We start from the raw sequence: 15,388 nt of genomic DNA, 5'->3' as shown, positions 1-15,388 counted from the left end.
ATTCATTTTCAGTCACCTCTCCTCTTTCGTTGAGGCATCAAGGGAGAGTCCTCTCTTGTCATCATCTGGCTAAACAATGTGACATCTGCCATCTGACTGCAGTGTTGCAACGCGTCGCTGTGCCTCGCTGAAAAATGCAAGCGACTTTGTGGAATTATATAGCTGACTTTCAAATGGAGCATCCCTTTTAGCTGAAACACATTTATTTTCTCGTAAGTGTTTAGAACCACAACATCAGGATGTGTTTAAGTTTGGTCTGTCGTCTTTAAAAAATTTCTCTGAAGCACTGAAAGTTAGAATACATCTAATTCCTTTCATTGCCACCTTTGAGGAAATAACTGCTTAGAATTGTAGATTTGAGGAAAAAAAGTGTTGATGTTAAAGAAGTAATTTATCTCCTCTTCCTACCGTAAGTGCAAAAGCAGGAAAATGCCCCAAATAAGCTACCTTTATCAAGTACCTAATTAGCTGAGCTCTTATGCTTCAACATAAGACAGGTTATGAATGGGATGATAAAAAAGGAATTCTTTTATAGCTTAATTCTTAGATGAAGAAAAAACTTGCATTTGATCACAGCCGTTGATTTTCCTGACAGCGCCACAGCCTGTGAATTGTTCCTTATTCATATAGCTATATGAAACTGGGTTTTTTCAGTTCACATCCCATTTTGCGTGGCTTCGGCTTGTTCTACAGCTTGATATGGTACAGCTTTGTCCATGTTAGCAAATACTGAGGCGCAGCAGGAGTGGATTTGTAGAGTGAAATAGTTGGTGCCGAGGACCTGATACACAAGCTGCATTTATTCAAGATTTGTACAGTAGGCTAGTTACAGTCTTGTCCCAGCAGCTGAGCATCCGTAGCGTCCTTTGGCACGCGCTCTGGAATGCGTCTTCTGGGTTTGTGTCATCCTGAGGGTATCCAGTTTGTGTCCTCTTGGACTCCTCTGTAATGTAGCTCAGCCTGGAGTAAGCAGGTATGCTTGGGGAGGTTTTGTCAAAAGGGGTGACGGTATTCCTCCTCTGAATTAAAATGCTGGTGTAAATTACTTGGCTTCTTTCTCAGTTGGAGCTGAAACTGCCTGTTTCCCTGCGTTTTTCTACACTGATTCACCAAAAGGAATGGAGATTGAATTTCTGGGACATATGTCATGTTAGCTGTAGGGTTTCAATTGATAGTGTTACTGCTATTAGCATGCTGATTAAACTTTTTTCCCCATAAACTTTTGAATTTTTATACCTCAAGGTCCTTCATATTACACACACAGTGAAACAATTTTACATGCTCTTATCCAAAACCTCTTAACCTCACAGATGGCTCTAAAAACTAAACAGAGAATTCCAGCATGTCATTATGAAAAAAACAAATTAATAATACGCAGAATGTGTAGATCTGATTCATTAATCTTTGTTAGTGCACTTAGACAATATTATTGAGCTACTGTTGTAAAATATTAATGAGGACTGAGGTATTGCTTAGATGAGATATTTTCACTGCAGTTAGGCTTTTTGGATGCTTCTCCCAACTTAGCATTGACCTGCTGTGTAACCAGTAAACTCAGTTTTCCTTGAATTCTTAATTTTTTTACTTTAAAGACCCAAGGACTCCCAAAGACATGTAGATATTATGACATTTAATTTAGAGATCCTGGTATCTTAATATCAGGGTATGTTACAGGAATGTTAGAAATGCTAAAAAAAGTTGAGACCTTCAAATGGTGGCTGAAAATAGCTAACCTCCCCTGTTTATACTACTAACGTATTTTAGCGTCACAAGTAGTAAAATTACATCCTCCCAAAGTGCTATTTCAGTGTTTCACAGTTTTTCAAGTCTGATCAAATCCTGCTATCATTTCTATGCAAAAGCCAGTTCTCATCCTGAACTCTTTTGTCTATTTATTTGCCAGCATCACGTTAAGTATTAGGAGAATGACACGTACAGTATTTGATCATATTGTTGAATATGGCTTTGAAGATGACAAGAAATACCTCAAGATGTATTGCACATTCAACATTATTTTTTTTGAAGTGTTTTTAGACACTAAGAAGACATGATTCAACCTATGATGGTCTGCTTTACTTCATACTACTGGTTTATAATATTAATCTGAAAAGGTCTTAACATGGATTCTTATTTCTATGTGAATACTTAGTAAGGTGTTCTCAATAGTTAAAATATTAAAGGACCTCTATCTTTGTTGGATACAAACTACTCCAGGCATCTGTTTATTAAAGTTTATAAGCAGTTTGTCAGCACAATGTGTGTCTGGGAGACAGTGTAACAGCAGACCCAGCTGGCGTGTATCTGCCTGAATCGGACTCAGAGTTTTTGGGAGCTGCCTGGTAACAGCCTGAATTTATGATCAGTATCCAGTAGTGGTCTGAACTCTCTTCCAACAGATACATGCCTTTTCAGTAGTGCCTACAGCAGTAGTGCCAACACCTACCATTTTCTCAGGAGCCATGAGGAGGTGGCATTTTATGTCAAGTTCGGTTCTTAAAGTTCTAACATAACTTCAGCTTTAGTTTAGAAAAAAAAAAAAGGAAAAGTTCCTGTTTTTCATAGTTTCAAGTATAATCTGAGATAGGAAATTTCAAAGCTTTCTAATCTGAAGGTGCTGTTGAGGAAAATGAGAAGAGCAGCCCCTTCCTCCACTCCCCCTGGAGATGGCAGGGCCTTTGTTTTCGATTCTGGGACACCTGAGGTTGTCAGGCTGCTGATGTTTGTTGTTAAAATGGCCACTTAGGCAGAAATGAGACATATTACCATAGTTTAAGGGGCATTTTACAGGAACATCATTTTCTCTAGCGTATTTTTCATTCAACTATACATTTTTATAGTCTTCAGCCCTGCTGTCCAATTATCTAAAGCTTCAGTTTCTTTTTTAAAATGGTACTTATGGTCGCTTTCAATATATTTCACTGTCTCTCTCCTTCAAAATCAGTTTGTAGAAGTCTTAACCTGTAGAGATTAAATATAATTTTAAGGTCAGCTGTAACAATTAATATTAACAGGTTTCTTTAATCTATTCAAGTCCGTAAAAGTAAAATATTCTTCTAACTACTGTACGCGAGCTAGAAACTAACACATTTCACCAGTTTTCAAATGTGAAGCATTAGTCCATTTTCTTACACAATGCTAAAAGAATGCGTAATCTTTACAAAATACAAACAATTAACACCCGTCTTTAGCATTTTATCAAGTTGCAACCCTTCAAGAATGAATGTATTTTCTTTAAAAATTATCTAATTTTAGAGAAATTTAATCAAATTAAGATGATTTTGCTTGATGGCACCAAAATACAAAGTTGATTGTATGCATTTTAGAGCTAATGCGTATTACTGAAAGAAACCACATTTTTTTTCTGCTTTCATAAGGTGTTAGGTTAGGTAAGACATAAGAAATGCAGATATGGCCAAAGAATCAGCCGCTTAGGTCATATTTTACCCTGTAATAACAAAATTATGTCTAAATATCAGCAAATGTAAGATCATGCTATTCTTAAGACTGTACAAGACATTTTTGGCATATTATAGAAGAGTTATAAATAGCCTTATGTCACTAAGTAGGTCTGTCCCTCATCTTCATCTTTGTCATTCTTAATACAGACAAAATATGCATTTGAGCTGTCTTCACCTTATGTACAAGAGCAACTTCTAAGTGGAGTACATTTTAAGGTTCTTTTGATAGCATGGTATGAAACGTACAGTCCCTACAAGGTATGCCTTGATATTTCCATAAAACAAGGCAAGCAAAAGAAGTCTTGTAATTTTGAAACTTTTTGGACAAATAAGGAAAAGAAATTGAAAACTTCACTTTAGAACTTTCAAGACCAAGTTATAAGTTGCCTGTAAAATTTATACAATAGATATTTTTTCCAGCAATTAGTGGTGGGAAAAAATACTCTTTTTTTTAAGTTGTGTATCCCAAAGTTAACATTAGCACTGTGAAGTGCAAATGATGACATACTATCAAGGTTTGAACCATTTGATTTGAGCATGATCTCTGACTTTTCAAACATTGTTAATGTGTTTGAAATAAAGTATTTACCTTCTCTGTCAGCTGTGCAATAATATGTAATCACTGCAAGTGTTTTATATGTCTATAGTTTTAATCTTCAACACACACAAAAAAAAAAGACACCTAAGCCTTTTTTCAGCCTTTTTTAATCTTTTCATCAATTGAAAAAGTAGTTAATATAATCTTGGCACTAAACAAAACTTGTCCTAGCAACGTATATCCTCATAGCTGTGGGTGAATCTTGGAAAAACAATATTATGTAATTTGTTGTCAAAATCAACCAATCTGTATGAATCACTATAACTAATAATAACGTGGTACATTTTTGATAATACTATGGACTACTTTTGTTGCCCTTCAAATAACTACATTCTTATGTCCTATATTTTTGCATCTCCTAGCAACAAAATAAGTTTTAAAAAGATTTTTTTTTAGCAATATGCTAGAATTTTTTTCCTGTTCATTATATTTTCATGCTGTACTACTGACAGTTCCCTGTGAGCAATGGAGAAATTTCTTCTGCATAAAATGCCGTAATCTATAGCAATTATTGCTACCTGTTGCAATACATACTGGGATAAATCTTATCTTGTTGGTGAAACGCTGACCTTGGGGTCAGTATATTGGTCCTAGTCTCTGCTGGTATAACTGAATTGACCCCCTGTAGTTTATGATCGTTGTATCTACTACGTACCTGCAGCTTACATGGCCTGTAGATTCTAAATATTGTGCCCTGTGCAGGTATGATAAAGAACAATGCTATGATACAAGAACAGGGTAGACTATCAAAGTAGATAACAAATACAGACGTTATAACAATGACATTTATAAGGCCAAAGGCATTGCCTCCAGAGAGCACATCCTGATCTGCAGGCCAAGAGGTGGAGAACGGCCATCACTCACAGCACATGGCCCCTGTAGAGCAGACTGGCTGCATCTGTGTTGCATAGTGTGCTTTGCTTAGATCTCCTTTGAGTCCCAAGGCGTTGTTATTTTTTTTTTTCTTTATATGATTGAGAAAAACTGCCTCAGTTCACCCAAGTCATGACATGATGTGAAGGGTGTATGTTGTATTTCTTGAGGCGTTGCATGATGGCAGTGCCTGAAGGCAGCAAACCTGCTGAGGCAGTGCTGGGGAATTGTTGTAGTGCTCAGGGAGCAATCTCATCCATGGTGTCTGGAGGGAACCGTCCCTGGAGTGAATCAGAGCATCACCTGATTCTGTGTCAGAATGACCTAGCTGGGTTACTCTGAAAGAAGGCCCAGGAGCCGAGATATGTGTGGATAACCCTAGTAGATCACAGATCTGGAACAAGCAAGGGAACAAAGTTATTAAACAATATTGGTACTCGTGGGATTGTTTTAACTGCAGCTCCATTGGTTAGACTAGCTTTTCTTTAAATTTCAAATGTATCATTTTGGCTTTGCTATCAGTTGAAGTTATATATGTCTGTCTGTATACAGATATATTTAAAGATCTTTTGGTTTTAAACTGTTATTAAGATCTAATATATAGAATTGTAGCAGAAATAAGTCTAAAGTGTAGAAAGCTCAGGTGTCCTTCAGAGTTTGCTTTAGAGGTGTGAATATTCATAATATGACTTTCAGTCGTTTCTGCTTGATTGTCTCACTCTGGTGAAGTAATTCCATCCAGTCAGCAACAGTCTCATACTAGAGAGGGAGGAACTCCTTCACCTTAATTCTTCTCTGAGACTCTTACCCAGCCTTTGTCCTACTCTCAGAAGACCTACTGTTGAAGTTACTAGAGGCTAGCTTTACTACTTCTCTGGATTTATATTAGTGATTGCCATACAACATAGAGTCAAATTGTCTTAAAAGATACTAGGTTGTAGAAGCAGAGTTAGGAGAAAGAGTAAGAGGTGTTCTTCCTCGCTTTCCCTCCCCTGATCTCGAACACCAGCCAGTGCAAAGCACGGTCTTGTGTTACACAGCATGTCCATAACTACACAGTCTACTGAATCCTTTGATGATCCTCAGCATCACTATTATCCTCTTCTCCTTTCATTAGAAAAGATCTGGCAACTTCCTCTCTGCCCCCAAAATGATGAATTATAATAAAATTTAAAGTGGAAGTGTTAATTATGTGCATTTGAATAAGGTCATGCTTTTCAGTATATTCATTTTCTTTACAAGGGACTTGTTAAATATTTTATATTTATTATTTCTGCACCTTCATTTAATTGCAGAATTATAGGAACTTCAGAGAACAATGATGATAATGACATTAGTAAGGGATTACAAAGACTGAAGTTATCTTGCAGAGCAACTATGAAATGTTCAGTGGAAATCGCTACATTTTGAGGAAATGTGGGGAGAGAACATAGAAACCCTTAGCCACTGCCCTTTTTCTCTGGGCAGACCACACTGCCTCAGATGATAGTTTTTAAATGAAGAGTAAGTAGCTATCCAAATTACAGATTGTCAACCTGCTTTGTGCAGAGGATTGGACTAGATGACCTCCAGAGGTCCCTTCCAACCTAAATTATTCTGTGATTCTGTTGAAATGCTAACTCCACACGTGGGAAACTTGGATTCTGTAGCAAGGGATTTTGTCAGTGTCTCCTGTTGAGGCTAGTTTCTACAGCTTTGTTCAGCTTTCATAACACCTTACATGCTTGTTTTGTAATTGCATTAAACTCATATACCATTCTTTTCTAACACCCATGTTAATCTGTGTAGTGCCCAATAGGAAGCCGTGAGAAATCTGTATTTATAAATTCCATTTTATCAAGCCCTGTTCCAGTGTTCAAGGATAGTCCTATGTGAAATAACCTAAATGTACAGCTGCCTACCCTACTTAAAAAAGTGCCCGATATGAAATTATTCTGCAAGAATTTTGCTTCTATGTCAGGTAAGAGAAGGAAGGGAAGCACCTTTGCCATCAACTTGTGTAGAACCCACTTAGCCCTGGGAAAACCTAGGGAAATGGGCAGTCTTTGTAGCCTGCCTGATGGTATAATGTTTAAGAACAAATAAATAGTGGACCTTGACACACAAGGATTTCAGCAGGAAACTCACTAAAAAATGTAGCTCACAACTCATGGTGCTATTTAATGTTCTCTAGTAGCATCAAAGAACTGTTGAGAATGTATAATGTGCTTCGCAAAGTAGCGCTGTAATCGTAGTGAAGGATTTCTCTTCTGCTTTTGATCATGGCTATATATATATTATGTTTTTTTCCTGTTTGCTGATTCCTTGATTATTCAAATATGAAATTCCCAGCAATTCTTGGAATTTGCATTACATAATTTGTTTTATTTTTATATAAATTTGATAGAAATATTTGTGGCTTCAGTAATATTTAAGTAATATGTAGTGAGGAGGTGAGAACTTCAGTGGTTATACAAAGAATTCAACCTATTGTCCGTTAATTGTGAGGGACTTAGTCCGTATTTTTTGTGATTTGATGCAGGTCGAATTGAAAGTGAAAGTGTACTGATTTATACCAGCTAAAAGTTTAACCTGAGATTATCTATGTATTTTGATGTAATTGTTTATGTGCATTATTATTCACACATAGAGCAGTAGATGTTAGTTGAAATTTTTGAGGATTTAAATTCAATGGTCACTGTGTATATTTTATAGCTGAGTACAAAATTGTAGAATCATGGAATTGAGTTTGGAAGGGACCTCTGGACATTGTCTAGTCCAGCTCCCTCCTCAAAGCAAGTTCAGCTAAAGAAGGTTGCTCAGGGCCATGTCCAGTTGGGTTTTGAATGTCGCTGAGAATGAAGGTTCCACAACCTCTCTGGCTGTGTCCTTGCACTGGGAAGCCCAGGCCTGGACACGGCACTCCAGATGTTTCTCACCAGTGGTGAGTAAAGAGGAAAGATCCCAAGAGGAGCTCCATGCTTTTCTCCTGCTCTCATATACAGGGCACTTCCTCCTCCTTGCCTTCTTGACTAGTCCTTTCTATAAAGCCTGTGTCCATCCATTACCTCATTGCTGCACACAGGTCTCTCTTGTCCACATGACTCAACATCCTTTGTTTGCCGACCCAATCCACTACTTTCTCATTTGGTGGTGGGTTTTCATCTCCCTCCTCATTACTCACAATTTAGTGCATCACAGGTTTGGATCCAGCCTATTGGAAAAGACACTTTTTCCCCATGTGGTCAGATGGATCGTGTCTCTTGTTAGCAGTCTGCCATTCTCTGAGGGGGTCTCGTAGTTGTAAAATTGAAATACCTCTTACGAATACCAGCTGCGCAACCAACTTTTGACCCAAAGGATCCGTCCACTCCTCCTTAGCTCTTTCCTCCTCACTGTCAGGATTGAGGAGAGCGCCACTTGGGCCCATTTCTCTCTGGTTTTATTTTTTTAAATTAATACATGTATTTCATAAAGAGCAATTTGCAAGTAGGGTGCCAGCTTCTGTTTCCATCTGACAAGTAAGTAGCTGCTGCAAGTGTGTTACAAATCCCCATGCATGTAAAATTAACTTGTAGTTTGAGATCTATACAGTAAAATAAAGGGTTCCTTTTCTTATTTATATAATACGACTTTGCTTCATAGAGGGACATGGATTCTTTTGCCACAGAGGAACACTTCAAGCAGTAATTGTTTTCTCTGTGGCAAAACTTTCTGATGAATCTTTAATCAACTTACTCGTTAGAGCAGCTTTGTACGTAGAGGATTCCAATGAAGGTAAACACTACTTTTGAATAAGCATACAAGAACTTTAGCTGAGAAGCAAAGTATTAGCATCAATATTCTTGAAAGGTGTTACATATGCTGCATGTAACATCCTACTTCTGATTTAAAGACCATTCTGTTTTCTGTGTGTTGCATGCACGCAGTATCTAAGAAAGGGAGTTAATGAATGGACAAACCCATGACTTCAGTATTTGATTACGAAGGAGAAAGATGCTCTGGTATAAAGGCAGCGAGAGCAATAATGCAGCAACATACTTGTATTTTCTTCTAGCCAAGAACAGGTAGCATGTTAGGTTTTCTTTTTCCTCCTGCCTTTGTTTCAGGTGGAGAGGCCTGGATGTGGGAAGTTGTGGAGTTTACTCCTTTTATTAAGCCTGAAATTCAGATACGTATTAATGCTGTGGTCGGAGTGTAAACTGTGATTCTGGAGCAGAATTTCTTTACCATTGAAAGATTCCCAGTTACTCAGTTGAAAGATTCAGTTAAGTTATTTCTGCTGCTTGGTCATGATCTCTAGTAGGTGTTTAATTCAATGATATTGGGATCTCAAATTCTAAGGTATTCTTAATATGTGTATATAGTATCTTCTTAGACTTCTGCCATACGCAGAGTCAGGCTCTGTTTCACTTTCTTTGGCCTGCGCTGGGTCCTGAGATAAATTGGGGAATCGGGAAATGCTGGTGCTATGTGCCCATACAGGTGAGGGGGTAGACTAAAGCAGAGCTTGGAGAACTCGTTGGAAAAGTGGGTCAGTAGCTGCTTTGAAAATAAGTATCATTCTTGGGTTGCAAATGAAATGTGAATAACAGGCAAGATTGATCTTTCTGTTGTGATTGTGTTTTGTTGCTGCTATCTCAACTGATGGATTCCCCCCCCCCTTCATATTAACAGTGGCATTTTAGCGAAGGCTTAGGAAAAGATTCTTATCCTGTTGATCTTAAATTGTATTATGCCTTGATAATATTTTTTAAAGTTGTAGGCTTTCCTTCATTTGAGCAGTTTAGGCTTTAAAGGAAAAAGGAATGCCATTAAAAATGCATGTACAAATATATATATGTACGTACATATAAAGGAATACATAGGAAAAAGGAAAAAAGTGAAAGCGTATTATTTATTTACTTCTCCCTATCTGTGACTACTTTCAGGATAGATCCCCATTCCTATGGTGGTGTTGGTTACAGCTGGAACATTCTAGAAAACTTTGATTATCAGAACACTAACAGAGTTTTCCTAGAGCCACGGTACATACTGAGTGAAGACACAAAAGATGATGTCAATCCTGTGTGCCCTTGGAGCGGTTAGCACAGTTCCAAGGCAGAACTCATTTGTGCTGTCAACTTATTGGCTATTTTCTCTCTTATAGATAGGACTGTTTTCTTGTAACTAGCTGAGAAAGAGTAAATTTGGTAGCATTTGGAGACTCTGCTGTAATCTGTTTCTTTAAAGTGGCTTCACAGAACTTCTCAGGTGGCTGCTGAGTCTGAGTGTACACCAAATCGTTCTTTAAAGTCATGATACCACAGGATTAAGAAGTCTGGTTTGGTGGGGAAGATCTCCAATGCCAGAGTTTGGGAGCAAGGGAGCCTTAGATTTGTCTTTGTAGCATGTTCTTCCATGTGGGAGAAGAGGTTCATGAGATCATGTGGTTTAACCCCAGCCAGCACCTAAGCACCAGACAGCTGTTTGCTCACATGACAACCAACTTCCAGAATTGGAAGACCCTAAAGCTGCAAGATAAAAAACTGACTATCAAGGAGTAAACTCATTATAACCCCACTTTAGCAACATTTTAAAGAAAAACAGAAAAATACTGGCTAAGATACTGCTTTTTTCTTTAGGTTATTTATATTTTGAGTCTGGCAAAAAGCTGTGAAAGATCTCTCGTAAGGGATGGCTACATTGACAGAGAGCCAAGGGAAAAGCTTTACAGTAGAAATTGTTCATTGACTCTGTGACTGCAAGTGTGGAAAACCAGAAAGAATTAGCTAGCATTAATTCAAGAAACACAGCAAGGCCAAGGCATAGGATTGGTGTACAAACAGCTTTAACCGTATATATTCGTTTCAGTGGATCTAAAAACAAATGGCAGATTACTGGGATAAGATTAACTGTAACAAATGCAAGGAAACGCATGAAGCAGTTCGAAAAGCTTTTTATAGTAGAGCAGTGAAATCTAGTTAATTACATTTGATTTTTGTTTTCATAATTACTTCCATTGTTCCACTGAACTCCTGCTGAATGTCTGACATAGTTGAGCTGTCATGCCATAATTAAAAAAATAAAGAATTAGAAACTGGAAACCAATGTGATTAGTGTTGTGTTACATGCTTTAATATATGTGCTGCTCACACCGAGAGCTGCTTCACACTTAAGCTGAGGAGATAATCCTTGATTTAAAACAAAGCAACCACTTTGACAAGGTAGTGTAGTTAATGGAAGCATTTGACCATATGTGAAGGTGACGAAAGTCATTCCGTTCACTGTTGCTGTGTGGTAAGAAGGTCATGAGTAAGTCTTTGTAATGAGAAGCCCAATTTATTTTCCTTCCTGCTGTGACCCTTCACACAGGCATTGTTGAGGCCAGTAGCCTTTCCTAGCACCGTTAGCAGTAACCGAGGATGAGCTGGCCTGAGGTTGCTATATTAATGTCTGTTGGTCTGTACATGTGCAGTAGGTCTTATAAATCTTGAACTGAGTGTATTGTAGAAGTGCAGAGCATATGACTTACAGCAAGACATATGTGCATGATGTACATACAGCTAACTTTTGTGGATGTTACTTATTTCACCCGGTTTCTTAAACATATGGTGCTTTTGGAGCACATTCAGTACATTAGAAGTTGACGACCAAGTGAGAAGAATACCCTGACATTCATGCACCGTCTGTGTGTCTGACACGGGCAGAAAACCTGATTGTGTCTGGAGCAGTGAAGCTGTGATCATGTTTCAAACTGTAAACCCCTTACCAGAGACTCTCCCAACTGTTCCCTTTCACTCTTGGGCTGATTTTGATCTCCCCTGCTTTGAGCTAAATCCAATAAAAGTGGCTAAATTTGCAAATGTTGAGTGTGGCTCAGGTGTATCTGAAAATACTAACACTGGGCAACAGATGAAGAGGAGCCACTGGTGATTTTTGATCAGAGTATTGCACCTAGAGCCTGTGCTTAAACTGACCAGTTACTTCCTCATCCTTTCTTTTTTTCTCCCAACATCTTTCATGTGATGTATTTCTGAGTACAGGTGTGTAATTAGCACAGCTGTTAAGACTGAAAGCTATCAGGAGGAACACTCCATGGAGTTGTGTAAATGAAGTGAACCTTCTTACAGTGTGTGTTATTACTGAACAGATGACTATAGCTAGCAATGTCACATCCAACGTAGCTTCATTTTCAGCCTGTGAAACTCCTTTCTAAGACTTTTTAGGCCGGTGACAGTGATTCAGTAGGACCATGGCTTAAGGAGCAGTGGATGCTGTAGGAGAAGTCTCAAAGGCAGTGGCAAGCTTGTATGGCAGAAATGCACACAGTTGCTACGCTGTTCTGTGCTCAGCCCTTGCCCCAGCCACTGTGTCAGGAACTTTCCTTTCATGACGATACCTGCCTGGCACCTATTGAATTGAAAGGAAAACAGAGTCAAAAAACTGCAATATCTTCTTTCAATTTATTTGATGATGGTATGTTAGGTAAAAATCTTTACAAGTAAACCCAATAATGAATACGTGATTGAGTCCAAAGCTTTTGATTTATGCTAAACATCTTCAGTACCATTCATGGACCTTTGATAGAATTGCTTGTGTAGGGCTTGCACGTGGTACATTGTCTAGTTTGGAAAAAAATATTTAGCAGGTGTGGTATTTTATACACTGAAAATGAATATTTAAGAGTGAAGGGAAGCTATTTACAACTTTGGGAGGTGGGGAGGTAGTAGAAATTTCCTTCAAAATAGTTTATGGCTCTTTTCTCTTTTAAAGCACCATTAAAAGAACCACCTCAACATTTCCTAGGGTGATCCATCTCAAGCTGACTTTTCTGTCTGGGATTTCCCCAGATGCCTTCCTAGTTAGATAAAAGATGTGCATGAACGTGCAGAATGATTTGGCTGTTTTCTCTGAATGATGGCAGTTTTTAGAAAACTGAGTTTGCCACATTCCTAGCTTTCCTTTGTAGCTGGTATGGGAGTTCAGTGGTGCTTCTTATACTTTCTGAATTTGTTGGGATACTTTACATTCACTGGGCAGAAAAGCTGGATTTCATCTCCATGTTGACCTGTTCAGAAACTTAACTGGCGTGGATATTTAAAAGAATATATAGGAAAAATTGAATTATTTTTAAAAAATGCATCCCCAGGATGAACTAATCAACAACCACTGTCAACACTATAACCTCAAGCTGCAGAGTCTGGATGTCATTATCCCAAAAACTTGTACCAGTGTACTTGTAACAGCATGGTTGCAGAGACATGTAGTGTTGACTCTTACTTTGCTGCCTGTGGGTTTTACAGGTATCACTGATAGAAGCAGTATGTATCCAGTGCATATTGCATTACATGATGTTGGCTATTTGAGAAAGACCCTACTTGTGAGTTGATTTTTTCAAAGATTTATTTTTGCATGCACAGATTGCATGTCAGTGATGCACGCCACGACATTAAAGGGAAAAAAAAAATCCTCCTTAAAGTGATTCTGTGCAGTTTAAAATATACACACATACAGCAACTATAAAACACAGAAGCCAGGAAAATTATCTGTGTTTTTCAAGTAGGCATGTAGAAGACTCTCTTCAGAGTAGTTGTACAAGCTATGTGATGTAAGGAGAAGAAATGAAATGCAATCGTTGTCCAAATACAGTGAATAAAGATAAGACTTCTCCACAATTTATCTACTAAATGTGTGTCTCTGTCTAACACAGCGACTCTAATACCACAGTTGTTAATATGAAGTCTGTCCACATATTTTGTGCAAAATCTCTGTGGTGAGGCATTCATTGCGTTGAAAAGCTGACACAATGGAATGCTTTTTATGCTGGCTTTAGACAAATTATAGTCCATTTTATCAGTTCCAAGGTCAGGAGTACTATCATGGCCCTTAAACCGTAGTGTAGTAAAGTGGGCTCTATTGAATGTTTGAGGAACAGCTTTAAGTTTGCCCGATTACTGCAGCCAGGTATCTCCAGCAGCAGAGTTCTTTGTCTGAACCCATTGCTCTTGTCTATAATTCTCATTTTTACTGTAATTTGATTTCAGAATTGACTTTCACTGCATTATATGTGGAGTTGTGGAGCTCAGACATGCTTTCAAGGCACACAGTAGCCATTGCTAATAGGTCAGCATAGAAACGCTTTAATTGCTGATTTCAGCTCTACTGCTAGTCTAAGCACAAGCCAAAGGGCTCTGTTATTAAACATCTTGTACTGCTAGAGTCTGTGTTTCTTTCCCTATCTTGTAGACCAATTCTTTTTTTAAGATTAGATAACATAAGACCTTTCACAGAAAAACTGAACTAGATTTGCATGGACTTAGTACCTTCCTTTGCTTCTCCAGCTTCTCTGGTCTTAACACTAGCCTTTCCTCCCTTTAAAAATAAAAAAAAAGGCAAAAGATGTAAAACATTCTCTTTAGGCCCTGCATGCTTGCACTGGTGTGGGAATATTAATTTTCCTGTGAATAAAAATCATCAGATTATTTTGCCATCTTGATCTCTGTGAAATGCAGAGCAATTATTTTAAACAAATTCAGATTTTTTTTCCTCATAAAAACAGTTTAACTTTCCAGAATCCACTTCTTTTCTCATAGCATACAGTCTAAAGCTCCTTTCATGACTAAGGAAGCTTCCTTGCCCATTTTACTCTTTCTCTTCTCCCCTTTTGTAAAGCAGTTCATCAGCACTGCTTTTTGATTAGCAAAGTGGGTCATTCTAATAACATCCCTTTGCCCCTAATCTTTACCTTTTATTTTTCAGTTTGTGACCACCATGATTTTTGAGTGCATGACCACCTGCAGCCAGTTCGTTGATTCACTGGTGTGACTTTTGCTCGTTGGGAGCAGGTGAAAAAATAAGGGTGGTTTTCTCTTATCTGCCCAGGAGCACCACCACACATAGGCATCAAAGAATCCAGAGTTCCTGTAGAGTAAAAGGGTGGTGAAAAAACAAGTAAAGGTGATGTCTCTTTGTAAGATTAGCTCTGTGTGCGGTTAGGTGATACGATGTGTTCTTTTGACTTACTGTCTTAGTCTGACTTCTAAAACTTGCTTTATTATTAAGTATTCATGGATAACGTTGAAGTGGGTACTGCTTTGCAATTGTGGTAACCCTGTTTTTAGCCTTGTTCATTTAACTCTTTAGGAGCACTGTCATAGTCTACCATGCTGTAGAGAGATGAGCTGTTAAAACATTTTTTCCTTTCCTTTTCAGGCAGTAATATGTGGGAGGCTGTGGACTATTTGCTTCCAACATAGGAACAGCACTGGTTTGGGAATCTGCACTCCTGAGAGAATGCTGGGGATCTGCAGAGGGCGACGGAAATTCCTGGCTGCCTCTCTGACCATCCTTTTTGTCCCAGCCATTACGTGGATCTATCTGTTCGCTGGGAGTTTTGAAGGTAGGAGGGGAATAGTGGCTGGGGGGGGAGAATGTTGAATGATTTGTGTTAGAGCAGACAGATGCAGATCAGACATTGATTTTTTTTTTTTTTTTTTTT

General features: G+C 38.3%; 1 protein-coding gene across 9 annotated transcripts in view; it reads left to right on the top strand.

Annotated features, from left to right (window-relative positions):
* LARGE1 (LARGE xylosyl- and glucuronyltransferase 1) overlaps nt 1–15,388 on the top strand; it is a 290,868-nt gene that overhangs the window by 71,758 nt on the left and 203,722 nt on the right. For 8 of the 9 annotated variants that reach the window (XM_075429422.1, XM_075429423.1, XM_075429425.1 and 5 more), the window contains one exon: nt 15,103–15,289. In XM_075429422.1, the coding sequence (XP_075285537.1) occupies nt 15,184–15,289 (106 nt within the window). In that variant the 5' untranslated portion in view covers nt 15,103–15,183. Of the gene's footprint in view, nt 1–13,193; nt 13,271–15,102; nt 15,290–15,388 lie in introns of all 9 variants that reach the window. The other variant, XM_075429418.1, reaches the window with a different exon arrangement.

Source organism: Opisthocomus hoazin, chromosome 8 (assembly GCF_030867145.1).
Source record: "Opisthocomus hoazin isolate bOpiHoa1 chromosome 8, bOpiHoa1.hap1, whole genome shotgun sequence".
NCBI lineage: Eukaryota > Metazoa > Chordata > Aves > Opisthocomiformes > Opisthocomidae > Opisthocomus > Opisthocomus hoazin.
This window is presented reverse-complemented; position numbering and strand designations above follow the sequence as displayed.